The 20,952-nt window shown below is 46.4% G+C and overlaps 1 protein-coding gene across 2 annotated transcripts; it reads right to left on the bottom strand.

The window, feature by feature from the left end:
- Positions 1-229: 229 nt before the first annotated feature.
- LOC144676891 (free fatty acid receptor 2-like) lies at positions 230-19,406 on the bottom strand. 2 transcript variants are annotated; one of them, XM_078537207.1, is made up of 2 exons: positions 19,346-19,406; positions 230-1,338 (listed from the first exon to the last, which is right to left on the bottom strand). In XM_078537207.1, the coding sequence occupies exon 2, from the start codon at positions 1,321-1,323 to the stop codon at positions 343-345; it is 981 nt and encodes a 326-aa protein (XP_078393333.1). In that variant the 5' UTR covers positions 1,324-1,338; positions 19,346-19,406; the 3' UTR covers positions 230-342. The 2 variants fall into 2 exon arrangements, with proteins under 2 accessions (XP_078393333.1, XP_078393334.1); XM_078537208.1 differs by lacking the exon at positions 19,346-19,406 and adding an exon at positions 18,852-18,935.
- Between the last annotated feature and the right edge of the window lie 1,546 nt (positions 19,407-20,952).

The raw sequence follows: 20,952 nt of genomic DNA, 5'->3' as shown, positions 1-20,952 counted from the left end.
AAGGGGCAATTCGGGATGGGCAATAAATGCTGGCCCAGCCAGCGACGTCCAAATCCCAGAATGAACGTAAAAACCCTGAAATGTTAACTCTTGTTTCTCTCCTTGCAGCTCCAGCCTGATCTGGTGAGGAATTCTAGCATTTCCTGTTCTTAATTAAGGAGACATGAGGGACAAAAGCTGGGTTGATGAGGTCAATTTTTAAGGAGCGTCTTAAGAAAGGAGAGAGAGAGAGAGAAATAGGTGGAGAGATCGACGGAGCGTGTTCCAGGGCCTTGGGCCCCAGGCATGGCTGCCAAGGGTGGAGCAATGGGAATTGAGTGAGAGGCCCCTCCTGGCTCCCGGCTACAGTTTGGAACATTGGGTCTGATCGAAGGACTCAGCCTTCAGCGCTTCGTTCCGCTTGCGGAGGAAGGTGATGAAGAGGTGGATGGGTTTGAAGGAGCTGAGCTCCCTCGTCAGGTTGGAGAGGCAGCCCTTGCAGGTCCTCTTCACAGCACTGGAGGAGAAATAGAAAATGATGGGGTCCAGGCTGGTGTTGAAGGTGCTGAGCAGCAAGGCGTCTGTCCTCCAGGTCGGGCTCTTGTTCTGAATGAAGCCCACAAAGTGCGAGATGTTGTAGGGGGCGAAGCAGACGAGGAAAACGAAGAGGGTGGTGAGGACCAGGCCGATGGCCCGCTGCTTCTTCTCGCGGCTGATGTGCGTGGAGGAGAGGAGGATGCGCACGAAGCTGGTGTAGCAGAAGGTGGTGATGAGGAAGGGCAGGCAGAACAGCACGATCCCCAGCTCCAGCCTGAACGGGAGGAGGACCGTCAGCTGGCTCTCGGTAAAGCTATCGTAGCAGACGGTCTCGTTGGAGCTGTAGTTCCCCACACGCTGGTACTCCGTGATGTACACAATGCTGCAGTGCGAGAAGGCGCAGACCCACAGCACGAAGCTGATCAGGATGCCGTAGACAGGCTTCCGGTACATGTTGTACCTGATGGGGAACGCCACCCCCAGGTATCGCTCCACGCTGACGGCCGTGAGGAAGAGGATGCTGCTGTAGATAGCGCTGAAGTAGAAGAGGCCGCTTAAGGGGCACAGGAAGACGGGCAGGATCCAGAGGCTGCCCTTGGCCGACTCGAGGATCTTGAATGGCAGGAAGAGCAGGAAGGCCAGGTCGGAGATGGTCAGGTTGATGAGGAAGATAATGTCGGGCCCAGCTTTCTGCCTGGCCTTGCACAGGAAGGCGTACAATGCCAAGATATTGAAGGGGAGGCCAGTCAGGAGAGTGATGATGTAAATGGTGATGTGGAGCTTGTCAGAGAAGGACTGTTCAGCCATAGTCAGACATGTCAACTGCAAGCAAAACAGAGCAAGGAAGGTAGTCAGTGAACGTGCGCAGAATCTCAACAATTCCTCTATTTCACAAATCCTCGGTGATTTTACTGGACCCCAGTGTTATACAGTGACAGGCCTGTCCCCACTAGTACTGTACCCCTGTGTTATAGAGTGACAGGCCTGTCCCCACTAGTACTGCACCCCAGTGTTATAGAGTGACAGACCCGTCCCCGCCAGTGCTGGACCCCAGTGTTATACAGTGACAGACCCGTCCCCACCAGTACTGTACCCCAGTGTTATACAGTGACAGACCCGTCCCCACCAGTACTGCACCCCAGTGTTATACGGTGACAGACCCGTCCCCGCCAGTGCTGGACCCCAGTGTTATACAGTGACAGACCCGTCCCCACCAGTACGTACCCCTGTGTTATACAGTGACAGACCCGTCCCCACCAGTACTGTAACCCAGTGTTATACGGTGACAGACCCATCCCCACCAGTACTGTACCCCAGTGTTATACAGTGACAGACCTGTCCCCACCTGTACTTTACCCCAGTGTTTTACAGTGCCAGACCCATTCACACCAGTACTGTACCCGAGTGTTGTACGCTGATGGACCTGTCCCCAACAGTATTGTACCCCAGCGTTATACAGTGAAAGACCTGTACCCACCAGTACTGTACCACAGTGTTATACAGTGACAGACCTGTCCATACCAGTACTGTACCCCAGTGTTATACAGTGACAGACCTGTCCCCACCAGTCCTGTACCCCAGCTTTATTCAGTGACAGACCAATCCCCAACAGGACTGTACCCCAGTGTTATACACTGAAGGACCTGGCCCCACCAGTACTGTACCCCAGTGTTATACAGTGACAGACCTGTCCCCACCAGTCCTGTACCCCAGCTTTATTCAGTGACAGACCAATCCCCAACAGGACTGTACCCCAGTGTTATACACTGAAGGACCTGGCCCCACCAGTACTGTACCCCAGTGTTATACAGTGACAGACCCATCCCCACCAGTACTATACCCCAGTGTTATACAGTGGCAGACCCATCCCCACCAGTACTGTACCCCAGTGTTATACACTGAAGTACCTGGCCCCACCAGTACTGTACACCAGTGTTATACAGTGACCGAACTATCCCCTCCAGTACTGTACCCCAGTGTTATACGGTGACAGACCCATCCCCACCAGTACTGTACCCCAGTGTTATACAGAAACAGACCTGTCCCCACCTGTACTTTACCCCAGTGTTTTACAGTGACAGACCCGTTCACACCAGTACTGTACCCGAGTGTTATACACTGATGGACCTGACCCCACCAGTACTGTATCCCAGTGTTAAACAATGACAGACCTGTGCCTACCGGTACTGTATCCCAGTGCTATACAGTGACAGACCTGTCCACACCAGCACTGTACCCCAGTATTATACAGTGACAGACCAGTCCCCACCAGTACTGTACCGCAGTGTTATACAGTGACTGAGCCGTTCACAGCAGTACTGTACCTGAGTGTTTTACAGTGACAGACCTGTCCATACAAGTTCTGTGTCCCAGTGTTATACATTGACATACCAGTCCTCATCAGTACTGTGCCCGAGAGTTATACAGAGACAGAACTGTCCATACCAGTACCGTACCTCGGTGTTATACAGTGACAGAGCTGTACACACCAGTACTGTACCCTAGTGTTATACAGTGACAGACCCGTTCCCACCAGTACTATGCCCGAGAGTTATACAGAGACAGAACTGTGCATACCAGTACCGTATCTCGGTGTTATACGGTGACAGACCCGTCCCCACCAGCACTGTACCCCAGTGTTATACAGTGACAGACCTGTGCCCACCAGTACTGTATTCCAGTGCTATACAGTGACAGACCCGTTCCCACCGGAACTGTGCCCGAGAGTTCGACAGAGACAGAGCTGTCCATACCAGTACCGTAGCTCGGTGTTATACAGTGACAGACCCGTCCCCAACAGCACTGTACCCCAGTGTTAAACAGAGACAGAGCTGTGCCCACCAGTACTGTATTCCAGTGCTATACAGTGACAGACCTGTCTCCACCAGTACTTTACCCCAGTGTTTTACAGTGGCAGACCCGTTCACACCAGTACTGTACCCCAGTGTTATACAGTGACAGACCTGACCCCACCAGTACTGTATCCCAGTGTTAAACAATGACAGACCTGTGCCTACCGGTACTGTATCCCGGTGCTATACAGTGACAGACCTGTCCACACCAGTACTGTACCGCAGTGTTATACAATGACAGACCAGTCCCCCAGCAGTACTGTACTCCAGTGTTATACAGTGACTGAGCCGTTCACAGCAGTACTGTACCTGAGGGTTTTACAGTGACAGACCTGTCCATACAAGTTCTGTGCCCCAGTGTTATTCAGTGACAGACCTGTCCATGCCAGTACTGTACCCCCAGTGTTATACAGTGAGAGAGGTGTACACACCAGTACTGTACCCCGGTGCTTTATAGTGACAGACCTTTTCCCACCAGTACTGTGCCCGATAGTAATACAGAGACAGACCTGTTCCCACCAGTACTGTGCCCGATAGTAATGCAGAGACAGAACTGTCCATACCAGTACCGTAGCTTGGTGTTATACATTGACAGACCTGTCCCCACCAGTACTGTACCCCAGTGTTATACAGTGACAGACCTGTCCCCACCAGTACTTTACCCCAGTGTTATACAGTGACAGAGCTGTCCCCAATAGTACTGTACCCCAGTGTTATACACTGAAGGACCTGGCCCCACCCGTACTTTATCCCAGTGTTATACAGTGACAGACCCATCCCCATTAGTCCTGTACCCCAGTGTTATACACTGAAGGACCTGGCCCCACCAGTACTGTACACCAGTGTTATACAATGACAGACCTGTCCCCACCAGTACTGTACCCCAGTGTTATACACTGAAGGACCTGGCCCCACCAGTACTGTACACCAGTGTTATACAATGACAGACCTGTCCCCACCAGTACTGTACCCGAGCGTTATACACAGATGGACCTGACCCCATCAGTACCCCAGTGTTAAACAATAACAGACCCATCCCCACCAGTACTTTACCCCAGTGTTATACAGAAACAGACCTGTCCCCACCTGTACTTTACCCCAGTGTTTTACAGTGACAGACCCATTTACACCCGTACTGTACCCGAGTGTTATACACTGATGGACCTGACCCCACCGGTACTGTATCCCAGTGTTATACAGTGACAGACCCGTCCCCACCAGTACTGTACCCCAGTGTTATACAGTGACAGACCTGTCCCCACCAGTACTGTACCCCAGTGTTATACAGTGACAGACCCGTCCCCACCAGTACTGTACCCCAGTGTTATACAGTGACAGACCCGTCCCCACCAGTACTGTACCCCAGTGTTAAACAGTGACACACTTGCCCTCACCAGTACTGTACGCTAGTGTGAAACAGTGTCAGGCCTGTCCCCACCAGTACTTTATCCCAGTGCCATACAGTGACAGACCTGTGCCCACCTGTACTGTATTCCAGTGCTATACAGTGACAGACCTGTCCGCACCAGTACTGTACCCCCAGTGTTATACAGTGACAGAGCTATACACACCAGTACTGTACCGCAGTGTTTTACAGTGACAGACCCATCCCCACCAGCACTGAACCCCAGGGTTATACAGTGACAGACCTGTGCCCACCAGTACTGTACCCCAGTGTTATACAGTGACTGACCCGTCCCCACCAGTACTGTACCCCAGTGTTATAAAGTGACAGACCCATCCCCACCAGTACTGTACGCCAGTGTTATACACTGAAGGACCTGGCCTCACCAGTACTGTACCCCAGCGTTATACAGTGACAGACCCATCCCCCCCAGTTCTGTACCCGAGTGTTATACACTGATGGACCTGACCCCACCAGTACTGTATTCCAGTGTTAAACAATGACAGACCCGTGCCGACCATTACTGTATCCCAGTCTATACAGTGACAGACCTGTCCGCACCTGTACTTTACCCCAGTGTTTTACAGTGACAGGCCCATTCACACCAGTACTGTACCCGAGTGTTATACACTGATGGACCTGACCCCACCAGTACTGTATCCCAGTGTTAAACAATGACAGACCTGTGCCACCGGTATTGTATCCCAGTGCTATACAGTGACAGACCTGTCCCCACCAGTACTGTACCCCAGTGTTATACAGTGACAGACCTGTCCCCACCAGTACTGTACCCCAGTGTTATACAGTGACAGACCTGTGCATGCCATGTCTGTACCCCCAGTGTTATACAGTGATATACCCATCCCCACCAGTACTGTACCCCAGTGTTATACAGTGACAGACCTGTCCACACCAGTACTGTACCCCAGTGTTATACAATGACAGACCAGTCCCCCAGCAGTACTGTACCCCAGTGTTATACAGTGACTGAGCCGTTCACACCAGTACTATGCCTGAGTTTTTTACAGAGACAGAACTGTCCATGCCAGTACCGTAGCTCGGTGTTATACAGTGACAGACCCATCCCCACCAGCACTGTACCCCAGTGTTTTTCAGTGACAGACCTGTGCCCACCAGTACTGTACCCCAGTGTTTTACAGTGACAGACCCGTTCTCACCAGTCCTGTACTCCAATCTTATATGATGATAGACCAGTCCCCACCGGTACTGTAACCGTGTTATACAGTGATTGACCCGTCCCCACCAGTACTGCATCCCAGTGTTATATACTGAAGGACTTGGCCCCACCAGTACTGTACCCCAGCGTTATACAGTAACAGACCCATCCCCACCAGTACTGTACCCGAGTGTTATACACTGATGTACCTGACCCCACCAGTACTGTACCCCAGTGCTTTACAGTGACAGACCTGTCCCCACCAGTACTGTACCCCAGTGTTATACAGTGACAGACCCGTCCCTACCAGTACTGTACTCCAGTCATATACCGTGACAGACCAGTCCCCACCAGTACTGTAACCCAGTATTTTACAATGTCAGACCTGTGCCCACCAGTACTGTATTCCAGTGCTATACAGTGACAGACCCGTACCCACTAGTACTGTGCCGGAGAATTATACAGAGACAGAACTGTCCATACCAGTACCGTAGCTCGGTGTTATACAGTGACAGACCCGTCCCCAACAGCACTGTACCCCAGTGTTATACAGTGACAGACCCGTCCCCAACAGCACTGTACCCCAGTGTTATACAGTGACAGACTCGTTCACACCAGTACTGTACTCCAGTCTTATACCGTGACAGACCAGTCCCCACCAGTACTGTAACAAAGTGTTATACAGTGACTGACCCGTCCCCACCAGTACTGTACCCCAGTGTTATAAAGTGACAGACCCATCGCCACCAGTACTGTACCCCAGTGTTATACACTGAAGGACCTGGCCCCACCAGTAGTGTACCCGAGTGTTATACAGTGACAGACCCGTCCCCACCAGTACTGTACTCCAGTCTTATACCGTGACAGACCAGTCCCCACCAGTACTGTACCCCAGTGTTATACAGTGACTGAGCCGTTCACACCAGTACTGTACTCCAGTCTTATACCGTGACAGACCCGTCCCCACCAGTACTGTACCCCAGTGTTATACAGTGACAGACCAGTCCCCACCAGTACTGTACTCCAGTCTTATACCGTGACAGACCTGTCCCCACCAGTACTGTACCCCAGTGTTATACAGTGACAGACCAGTCCCCACCAGTACTGTAACCCAGTGTTATACAGTGACTGAGCCGTTCACACCAATACTGTACCTGAGTGTTTTACAGTGACAGACCAGTCCATACAAGTTCTGTGCCCCAGTGTTATAGATTGACAGACCAGACCTCATCAGTACTGTACCCCAGTGTTATTCAGTGTCAGAGCTGGGCCCACCAGTACTGCATCCCATTGTTATTCAGTGACAGAGCTGTGCCCACCAGTACTGTAACGCAGTGTTATACAGTGATGCACCTGTCCCCACTAGTACTGTAACGCAGTGTTATACAGTGACAGACCTGTCCCCACCTGCAGTGCATTCCAGTGTTATGCAGTGACGGTCCTGTCCCCACCAGTACTGTAACGCAGTGTTATACAGTGACAGACCTGTCCCCACCTGCACTGTATCCCAGTCTTATACCGTGACAGACCAGTCCCCACCAGTACTGTAACCCAGTGTTATACAGTGACTGAGCCGTTCACACCAGTACTGTAACTGAGTGTTTTACAGTGACAGACCTGTCCATACAAGTTCTGTGCCCCAGTGTTATACATTGACATACCAGTCCTCATCAGTACTGTATCCCAGTGTTATTCAGTGACAGAGCTGTGCCCACCAGTACTGTAACGCACTGTTACACAGTGACAGACCTGTCCCCAACTGCACTGTATTCCAGTGTTATTCTGCAATGATTCTGATTGGGGAGATCATGATTCTTTGTTTTGTTACAGTTAATGCAAATGCAAATTTTGCAATAATATTGCCGTTGTTATTACATTTCCCCGGAATTTGAACCACAAAACTGACATCCCCGCATACATACTGACAATCTTGCACAGACACTGACCCTCACACACTGACCCCCACACACACAGTGACACTCACACACACAATGACCCTCACATACTAACACTCACATACACAGTGACCCTCACACACACACTGACACCCACACACACACAATGACTGTCACACACACACTGAGACACACACTGACACACACACTGACTATCACATACACACTAACACTCAAACACACATTGACCCTCACACACACTGACCCTCACACACACGCTGACACTCTCACCTTAATATGTACTAGTTTTGAGATGTAAGAGAGATAGTGTGCATTTGCATTTTTTTGAATAGAGCCTTCAAGAAGTGGGGTGAAAACTGACACCCATTTGGCAGATACCAAGCAATGTTTATATTACGAATAAAATTGGTACTACGGAAGGGGTTTTATTGTTAGAGAGGTTTAGTTCAGAGGTTGGTGATACAATAAGAATTTACATTTGATGGGCGGTGCTAGTTTTAACAAGACGGCTGTTTTGTGTGTGTAGAGCAGAGGTCAATGTGAGGTCAAAAGCAGCTGTAAGTCTCCAACTGTCCCCACAGGAACCAAAGTGAAAAGAACCTCATTTTGAATTTGTAGAAACGCATACACAGAAACACACACACACACACACACAGAGAAACATACCCACAGAAACACACCCAGATGCAGAAACACACCCAGACACAGAAACACACACACATAGAAACACATACACAGAAACACACACACATAGAAACACATACACAGAAACACACTAAACACACACACACACAGAAACATACCCACAGAAACACACTAAACACACACACACACAGAAACATACCCACAGAAACACACCCAGACACAGAAACACACCCAGACACAGAAACACACTCACACATACACAGAAACACACACACGTAGAAACACATACACAGAAACACACACATGCACGTGTGTGCGCACACACACACAGACACACACAAAGCACACCTACATAGAAACACCTACATAGAAACACATACACAGAAACACAGCCAGCCATAGAAACACACACAAAGAAACACACACACATACACACACACACACACACACACAGAGAAACAAACACACACACAGAAACACACAGGAACACGCACACACATGCAAAGAAACACACACACACAGAAACAAACACACACACATACACATATAAAACACATACACAGAAACATATACACAGAAATACATGCATGGAAACACACATACATACACAGAGAAACATACACTCAGAGAAACACACACACAGAAATACTCACAGAAATACGCACAGAAACACACATACACACACACAGAAACACACATACACACACACAGAAACATACATTCAGAGAAACACACACAGAAATACTCACAGAAATACGCACAGAAACACACACACACAAACACGTAGGCCAAAGTTTTTCGCTCATTAGGCGGGCACGAATGAACGTAAGATGACGCGCAATATTTCAGTGGGCGGGCGGGCACGGGAGTCGGCAGTTCACCCGCCACTAACACAGGTAGCACTGAGTGCTGCAGCGCGCATTTCATGCTAAGTGGGCCTTAATTGGCCCGCCAGCGTGAAATTGTGGTCACGGCCCGATCTGGGCAGTGGTCGGCATCCTGACCACTCCCACCAAGCCTGCCCAACGAGGGCAAAATTCTGGCCATAGAAACACAGACACAGAAATAAACTCAGAAACACATACACAGGAATAAACTCAGAAACACATACACAGGAATAAACTCAGAAACACAGACACAGGAATACACTCAGAAACACAGACACAGGAATAAACTCAGAAACACATACACAGGAATAAACTCACAAACACAGACACAGAAATAAACTCAGAAACACATACACAGGAATAAACTCAGAAACACAGACACAGGAATAAACTCAGAAACACAGACACAGAAATAAACTCAGAAACACATACACAGGAATACACTCAGAAACACAGACACGGGAATAAACTCACAAACACAGACACAGAAATAAACTCAGAAACACATACACAGGAATAAACTCAGAAACACATACACAGGAATAAACTCACAAACACAGACACAGAAATAAACTCAGAAACACATACACAGTAATACACTCAGAAACACAGACACAGGAATAAACTCAGAAACACATACACAGTAATAAACTCAGAAACACAGACACGGGAATAAACTCAGAAACACAGACACAGGAATACACTCAGAAACACATACACAGTAATAAACTCAGAAACACAGACACGGGAATAAACTCAGAAACACATACACAGGGATAAGCTTAGAAACACAGACACAGGAATACACTCACAGAAACACATACACTCAGAAACACAGACAAAGGAATACACTCAGAAACACAGACACAGGAATACACTCACAGAAACACATACACAGGAATAAACTCAGAAACACAGACACAGGAATAAACTCAGAAACACAGACACAGGAATACACTCAGAAACACAGACACAGGAATACACTCAGAAACACAGACACAGGAATAAACTCAGAAACACATACACAGGAATAAACTCAGAAACACAGACACAGGAATAAACTCAGAAACACAGACACAGGAATACACTCACAGAAACACATACACAGGAATAAACTCAGAAACACAGACACAGAAATAAACTCAGAAACACAGACACAGGAATAAACTCAGAAACACATACACAGGAATAAACTCAGAAACACATACGCAGGAATAAACTCAGAAACACATACACAGGAATAAACTCAGAAACACAGACACAGGAATACACTCACAGAAACACATACACTCAGAAACACAGACACAGGAATACACTCAGAAACACAGACACAGGAATACTCTCACAGAAACACATACACAGGAATAAACTCAGAAACACAGACACAGAAATAAACTCAGAAACACAGACACAGGAATAAACTCAGAAACACATACACAGGAATAAACTCAGAAACACATACACAGGAATAAACTCAGAAACACATACACAGGAATAAACTCAGAAACACAGACACAGGAATACACTCACAGAAACACATACACTCAGAAACACAGACACAGGAATACACTCAGAAACACATGCACAGGAATAAACTCAGAAACACATACACAGGAATAAACTCAGAAACACAGACACAGGAATAAACTCAGAAACACAGACACAGGAATAAACTCAGAAACACAGACACAGGAATACACTCAGAAACACAGACACGGGAATAAACTCAGAAACACAGACACGGGAATAAACTCAGAAACACAGACACGGGAATAAACTCAGAAACACATACACAGGAATACACTCACAGAAACACATACACAGAAATAAACTCAGAAACACAGACACAGGAATACACTCAGAAACACAGACACAGGAATACACTCACAGAAACACATGCACAGGAATAAACTCAGAAACACAGACACAGGAATACACTCAGAAACACAGACACAGGAATAAACTCAGAAACACAGACACAGGAATAAACTCAGAAACACATACACAGGAATAAACCCACAAACACAGACACAGGAATAAACTCAGAAACACAGACACAGGAATAAACTCAGAAACACATACACAGGAATAAACCCAGAAACACAGACACAGGAATACACTCAGAAACACAGACACAGCAATACACTCAGAAACACAGACACAGGAATAAACTCAGAAACACAGACACAGGAATACACTCAGAAACACAGACACATGAATAAACTCAGAAACACAGACGCAGGAATACACTCAGAAACACAGACACAGGAATAAACACAGACACAGGAATAAACTCAGAAATACAGACACAGGAATACACTCACAAACATAGACACAGGAATAAACTCAGAAACACAGACACAGAAATAAACTCAGAAACACAGACACAGGAATACACTCAGAAACACATACACAGGAATAAACTCAGAAACACAGACACAGGAATAAACTCAGAAACACAGACACAGGAATAAACTCAGAAATACAGACACAGGAATACACTCACAAACATAGACACAGGAATAAACTCAGAAACACATACACAGGAATAAACTCAGAAACACAGACGCAGGAATAAACTCAGAAACACATACACAGGAATACACTCAGAAACACATACACAGGAATACACTCAGAAACACATACACAGGAATAAACTCAGAAACACAGACACAGGAATAAACTCAGAAACACATACACAGGAATACACTCACAGAAACACATACACAGAAATAAACTCAGAAACACAGACACAGGAATAAACTCAAAAACACAGACACAGGAATAAACTCAGAAACACATACACAGGAATACACTCACAGAAACACATACACAGAAATAAACTCAGAAACACAGACACAGGAATAAACTCAGAAACACAGACACAGGACTAAACTCAGAAATGCAGACACATAAATAAACTCAGAAACACATACACAGGAATACACTCAGAAACACATACACAGGAATAAACTCAGAAACACATACACAGGAATAAACTCAGAAACACATACACAGGAATAAACTCGCAGAAACACATACACTCAGAAACACAGACACAGGAATACACTCAGAAACCCATACACAGGAATAAATTCAGAAACACTTACACAGGAATAAACTCAGAAACACATACACAGGAATAAACTCAGAAACACAGACACAGGAATAAACTCAGAAACACAGACACAGGAATACACTCACAGAAACACATACACAGGAATAAACTCAGAAACACAGACACAGAAATAAACTTAGAGAAACACAGACACAGGAATAAACTCAGAAACACATACACAGGAATAAACTCAGAAACACATACACAGGAATAAACTCAGAAACACATACACAGGAATAAACTCAGAAACACAGACACAGGAATACACTCACAGAAACACATACACTCAGAAACACAGACACAGGAATACACTCAGAAACACATACACAGGAATAAACTCAGAAACACATACACAGGAATAAACTCAGAAACACAGACACAGGAATAAACTCAGAAACACAGACACAGGAATACACTCAGAAACACATACACAGGAATAAACTCAGAAACACTTACACAGGAATAAACTCAGAAACACATACACAGGAATAAACTCAGAAACACAGACACAGGAATAAACTCAGAAACACAGACACAGGAATACACTCACAGAAACACATACACAGGAATAAACTCAGAAACACAGACACAGAAATAAACTCAGAAACACAGACACAGCAATAAACTCAGAAACACATACACAGGAATAAACTCAGAAACACATACACAGGAATAAACTCAGAAACACAGACACAGGAATACACTCACAGAAACACATACACTCAGAAACACAGACACAGGAATACACTCAGAAACACATACACAGGAATAAACTCAGAAACACATACACAGGAATAAACTCAGAAACACAGACACAGGAATAAACTCAGAAACACAGACACGGGAATAAACTCAGAAACACAGACACAGGAATACACTCAGAAACACAGACACGGGAATAAACTCAGAAACACAGACACGGGAATAAACTCAGAAACACCGACACAGGAATAAACTCAGAAACACAGACACAGGAATAAACTCAGAAACACATACACAGGAATACACTCACAGAAAAACATACACAGAAATAAACTCAGAAACACAGACACAGGAATAAACTCAGAAACACATACACAGGAATACACTCACAGAAACACATACACAGAAATAAACTCAGAAACACAGACACAGGAATACACTCAGAAACACAGACACAGGAATACACTCACAGAAACACATACACAGGAATAAACTCAGAAACACAGACACAGGAATACACTCAGAAACACAGACACAGGAATAAACTCAGAAACACAGACACAGGAATAAACTCAGAAACACATACACAGGAATAAACCCACAAACACAGACACAGGAATAAACTCAGAAACACAGACACAGGAATAAACTCAGAAACACATACACAGGAATAAACCCAGAAACACAGACACAGGAATACACTCAGAAACACAGACACAGCAATACACTCAGAAACACAGACACAGGAATAAACTCAGAAACACAGACACAGGAATACACTCAGAAACACAGACACATGAATAAACTCAGAAACACAGACGCAGGAATACACTCAGAAACACAGACACAGGAATAAACACAGACACAGGAATAAACTCAGAAATACAGACACAGGAATAAACTCACAAACACAGACACAGGAATAAACTCAGAAACACAGACACAGGAATAAACTCAGAAACACAGACACAGGAATACACTCAGAAACACATACACAGGAATAAACTCAGAAACACAGACACAGGAATAAACTCAGAAACACAGACACAGGAATAAACTCAGAAATACAGACACAGGAATACACTCACAAACATAGACACAGGAATAAACTCAGAAACACATACACAGGAATAAACTCAGAAACACAGACGCAGGAATAAACTCAGAAACACATACACAGGAATAAACTCAGAAACACATACACAGGAATACACTCAGAAACACATACACAGGAATACACTCACAGAAACACATACACAGAAATAAACTCAGAAACACAGACACAGGAATAAACTCAGAAACACATACACAGGAATACACTCAGAAACACATACACAGGAATACACTCACAGAAACACATACACAGAAATAAACTCAGAAACACAGACACAGGAATAAACTCAGAAACACAGACACAGGAATAAACTCAGAAACACATACACAGGAATACACTCACAGAAACACATACACAGAAATAAACTCAGAAACACAGACACAGGAATAAACTCAGAAACACAGACACAGGACTAAACTCAGAAACACAGACACATGAATACACTCACAGAAACACATACACAGAAATAAACTCAGAAACACAGACACATGAATAAACTCAGAAACGCAGACACATGAATAAACTCAGAAACACATACACAGGAATACACTCAGAAACACATACACAGGAATAAACTCAGAAACACAGACACAGGAATAAACTCAGAAACACATACACAGGAATAAACTCAGAAACACATACACAGAAATAAACTCAGAAACACATTCACAGGAATACACTCACAGAAACACATACACAGAAATAAACTCAGAAACACATTCACAGGAATACACTCACAGAAACACATACACAGGAATACACTCAGAAACACATACACAGGAATAAACTCAGAAACACATACACAGGAATACACTCACAGAAACACATACACAGAAATAAACTCAGAAACACATACACAGAAATAAACTTAGAGAAACACATACACAGGAATAAACTCACAGAAACATACACAGGAATAAACTCATAGAAACACACATGCACAGAAATACACAAACACACTCACAGAAACACACTCACAGAAATACACAATGCACACACAGAAATACACACACAGAAACATACACACATTCTCACACACGCACGCGCGCACACACACAAAAACAGAAATACTCACAGAAATACACACACAGAAACATACACACACAGACACACACGCGTGTGCACGTGCGCACACACACGCACATGTACACAAACACTCACAGAAATACACACACACACACACTCTCACAGAAGCACTTTCAGAAACACACACAGAAATACACACACAGAAACACACACACACACAAACACACACAGAAATACACTCACAGAAACACACTCACAGAAACACACACACGCATACACACACACACACACACTCACTCCCCCACCCCCAAACATACTCTCACAGAAACACACTCACAGAAATACGCACACACACATACACACACACAAACACTCACTCCCACACACACAAACACTCACAGAAATACACACCTTGAAACATACACACACAACACACACTCACAGAAACACACTCACAGAAATACACAACAGAAACACACAGGCACACTCACTCCCACACACTCACAGAAATACACACACACACACACAAACACACTCACAGAAACACACACACACACACACACAGAAACATACACACGCTCTCACAGAAACACACACACAGAAACATACACACACACAGATATAAACACTCACTCCCACACACAAACACGCACACTCACAGAAATACACACCCAGAAACATGCACACACTCCCACACACACACACACACACACACATCATTCTCACACACACACACACACAGAAACACACTCAGAAATACACACACAGAAACACACACGCACACTCACTCCCACCCACACACACACATACACAATCACAGAAATACACACACAGAAACACACATACACTCACTCCCACACACACACACACGCACACACACACACAGAAACACACTCACAGAAATACACAACAGAAACACACAGGTACACTCACTCCCACACACACACTCTCACACAAACACAATCACAGAAATACACACACAGAAACACACATACACTCACTCCCACACACACACACACAGAAACACACACAGAAATACACAACAGAAACACACAAGCACACTCCCTCCCACACACACATACTCACAGAAATACACACACAGAAACACACTCAGAGAAACACACACACACACACACAGAAACATACACACGCTCTCACAGAAACATACTCACAGAAACACACACACAGAAACATACACACACACATATAAACACTCACTCCCACACACAAACACACACACTCACAGAAACACACACACTCACAGAAACACACTCACAGAAACACACACACACACACACACACACACAGAAACACACTCACAGAAATACACACACAGAAACACACACGCACACTCAATCCCACCCACACAAACATAATCACAGAAATCCACACACAGAAACACACAGGAACCCGTCCCCACCAGTACTGTACACGTGTTATACAGTGACAGACCTGTCCCCACCAGTACTGTACCCCAGTGTTATACAGTGTCAGACCCATCCCCACCAGTACTGTACCCATGTTAGACAGTGACAGATCTGTCCCTACCAGTACTATACCCCAGTGTTATATCTTGACAGCCATGTCCATTCCAGTACTGTACCCCAGTGTTATACAGTGACAGACCTGTCCCCACCAGTACTGTAGCCCAGTGTTATACAGTGACAGACCTGTACCCACCAGTATTGTACCCCAGTGTTATACAGTGACAGACCTGCCCCCACCAGGACTGTACTCCAGCATTATACAGTGACAGACCAGTCCCCTCCAGTACTGTACCCCAGTGTTATACAGAGACAGACCTGTCCCCACCAGTTCTGTGCCCCAGTGTTATACATTGACAGGCCAGTCCTCACAAGTAATGTACCCCAGTGTATACAGTGACAGACCTGTCCATGCCAGTACTGTACCCCCAGTGTTATTCAGTCACAGACCTGTGCCCACCAGTAGTGTACCCCAGTGTTATACAGTGAAAGATCTGTGCCCATCTGTACTTTATCCCAATGCTATACAGTGACAGACCTGTCCGCACCAGTATTGTACCGCAGTGTTATGCAGTGACAGGCCCGTTCCCACCAGTACTGTACCCGAGTGTTATACAGTGACAGACCTGTCCCCACCAATACTGTACCCCAGTATTATACAGAGACTGACCTGTCCTCACCAGTACTGTACCCGCAGTGTTATACAGTGACAGAGCTGTGCCCACCAATACTGTTCCCCAGTAATTTACAGTGACAGACCTGTGCCCACCAGCACTGTGCCCCAGTGTCAGACAGTGACAGACCCGTCACCACCAGCACTGTGCCCCAGTGTTATTCACTGAAGGACCAGTCCCCACCAGTACTGTACCCGAGTGTTATACAGTGACAGACCTGTCCCCACCAGTACTGTACCCCAGTGTTATACAGTGACAGACCTGTCCCCACCAGTACTGTACCCCAGTGTTTTACAGTGACAGACCTGTCCCCACCAGTAATGTACCCAGTGTTATACAGTGACAGACCCGTCCCCACCAGTACTGTACCCCAGTGTTTTACAGTGACAGACCCAGCCCCATCCGTACACACCGTACATACAAACACAGTCACAGAAATACACACACACACACTCTCTCACAGAAGCACTTACAGAAAAACACTCTCAGAAATACACACACAGAAACACACACACACACAAACTCACACAGAAATACAGTTACAGAAACACACTCACAGAAATACACACACGCATATACACACATACACTCACTCCCCCACCCCCAAACACACTCTCACAGAAACACACTCACAGAAATACAGAAATACGCACACACATACACACACACACAAACACTCGCTCCCACACACAAACACACACTCACAGAAACAAACACAGAAATATACACCCAGAAATATACACACACACACCACACACTCACAGAAACACACTCACAGAAATACACACACACACACATACAAACACTCACTCCCACACACAAAGACACACACACACACAAACACACTCACAGAAATACACAATAGAAACACACAGGCACACTCACTCCCACACACACACACTCACAGAAACACACACACAGAAACGTACACACGCTCTCACAGAAACATACTCACAGAAACACACACACAGAAACATACACACACACACACAGAAACATACACACACACACACATATAAAAACTCACTCCCACCCACAAACACACACTCACAGAAATACACTCCCAGAAATATGCACACACTCACCCCTCCACACACACACACACACACACACACTCCCACACACAGAAACACATTCACGGAAATACACACACAGAAACACACACGCACACTCACTCCCACCCACACAAACACACACAAACACAATCACAGAAATTCACACATAGAAACACACATACACTCACTCCCACCCACACACACACACACACACACACAAACACACACTCACGGAAACACATTCACAGAAATACACACACAGAAACACACATACACTCACACAGAATCCAGGGTTACCAATGATCCTGCATTTTATAGGATTGTCCTACATTTTGACAGTTTGTCCTGTGTCCCTTAAAGGTCCCGTGTTCCTAGGGCAGCCTGTGTGTGACTGATCCAGAGAAGCTCAGCTGAGTGATTGGAGCGGGGCTGCAAGTCCGCGAGTAAAGCCAGAGAGATGGCAATGCTGTGACTCCACAAGGCAGCTCGTGCTGTAAACCCCCGTCTGCCCTGCTCGCCGAGTCTCCAGCATGTCCAGCACTCCTCCATCCCCACAGTCAAAGAGCCCGCCTGTTTCATTTCAGAAGAGTTGGCCACGCACACACAGGGACACATCCAGAGGCGGGGGCACACGATCAGAGACACAGAAACGCACTTGTCAGAGACAGCGGAATGACCAGGGGGAAGACCCATTCTCTGCCTCCCCCATCGGGCACATACAACCCAGTGGACAAGACGTTAAAATGACACCGCGTGGGCTGAGCAGAACCCTACCTTCAAGCGATCGGACAACTGCAAAGCTTCATTTTGTTCGAGTGCAGGTGATGTTTGCAGTGATTAAAGTGCAGCTGTCACAGGCTCACCCTGCAACACCAAGAGACATTCTTCAACTGAGGCTGTTAGGCAACCTCTGAATTTCCATCTCTACAATGTTGCTTCCTGATACTCAGTGTAATCCAAGCAGGTGTCTGCACGTTGTAAGTACTGAGTTGTAACACAAGAGGGGGGCAGGACAGCGCGGCCCAGTCTGACGTGCAGCAGCGATTGGGCAAAGGTTATCAGACACCACAAACACGGAGGTATAATCACACACCTGAAGCCAAAAGAAAAAGCTCGTGGGAGGGAGCAACGCTATTAATCCCCTCACCAGCTACCCCCCCCATCCTGCCCCTCCCCAGACACCCCACCCCCGCACCCTCGCCCAACCCTGCAGTTTCCTGATTCCCTGCAAATTTAAGTTTGACGGGGGGGAGATTTGATCAAAATCATGAGGGGTTTGGATAGAGTCAATAAGGAGAAAGTGTTTCCAGCGGCAGGAGGGTCGGTAACCAGAGGGACACAGATTGAAGAGAATCGGGAAAAGAACCAGAGGGGGAGATGAGGAGAATTTGTTTTTTTGACAGAGCGAGTTGTTGTGATCTGGAAGGCGCTGCCTGAAAGGGCGGTGGAAGCAGATTCAATAGGAACTTTCAAAAGGGGGGAATTGGATAAATGCTTGAAGGGGAAGGTTTTGCAGGTCTAGGAGGGAAAGAGCGGCGGGGGAGAGTGGGGACTAATTGGACAGAGAGACTTACATTTCTCTAGCACCTATCAACACCTCAGGATGTTCTTTGAAGCCAAAGAAGCATGACGGTTGAAGTAATGTATGAAACACAGCAGCCAATTTGTACACAGCAAGGTCCCACAAACCACAAGGTGCTAATGAACCAGATCATCTGTTTTTTTTCGTGATGTTGGTTGAGGGATAAATATTGGCCCCAGGACACCGGGGAGAACTCCCCCCTGCTCTTCTTCCAAATAGTGGCCGTGGGATCTTTCACACCCGCCCGAGAGGGCAGACGGGGGCCTCGGTTTAATGTCTCATCCAAAAAACAGTGCAGCACTCCTTCAGTACTGATCGTCCGACAGTGCAGCACTCCCTCAGTACTGATCGTCCGACAGTGCAGCGCTCCCTCAGTACTGATCGTCCGACAGTGCAGCACTCCCTCAGTACTGACCCTCCGACAGTGCAGCACTCCCTCAGTAGTAATCATCCAACAGTGCAGCACTCCTCAGTACTGACCCTCCGACAGTGCGGCGCTCCCTCAGTACTAATCCTCCGACAGTGCAGCACTCCCTCAGTACTGACCCTCCGACAGTGCAGCACTCCCGCAGTACTGACTATGCAACAATGCAGCACTCCTCAGTACTGACTTTCTGGCAGAGCAGCACTCCCTCAGTATTGACCCTCCGACACTGCAGCACTCCCTCAGAACAGATCCTCCGACACTGCAGCACTCCCTCAGTACTGACCCTCCGACAGTGCAGCACTACCTCAGGACTGAACGTCCGACAGTGCAGCACTCTCTCAATCCTGACCCTCCGACAGTGCAGCACTCCCT

Source organism: Cetorhinus maximus, unplaced genomic scaffold (assembly GCF_964194155.1).
Source record: "Cetorhinus maximus unplaced genomic scaffold, sCetMax3.hap1.1 HAP1_SCAFFOLD_2054, whole genome shotgun sequence".
NCBI lineage: Eukaryota > Metazoa > Chordata > Chondrichthyes > Lamniformes > Cetorhinidae > Cetorhinus > Cetorhinus maximus.
Note: the sequence above shows the minus strand (reverse complement) of the source record. Positions and strands in the feature narration are given on the sequence as shown.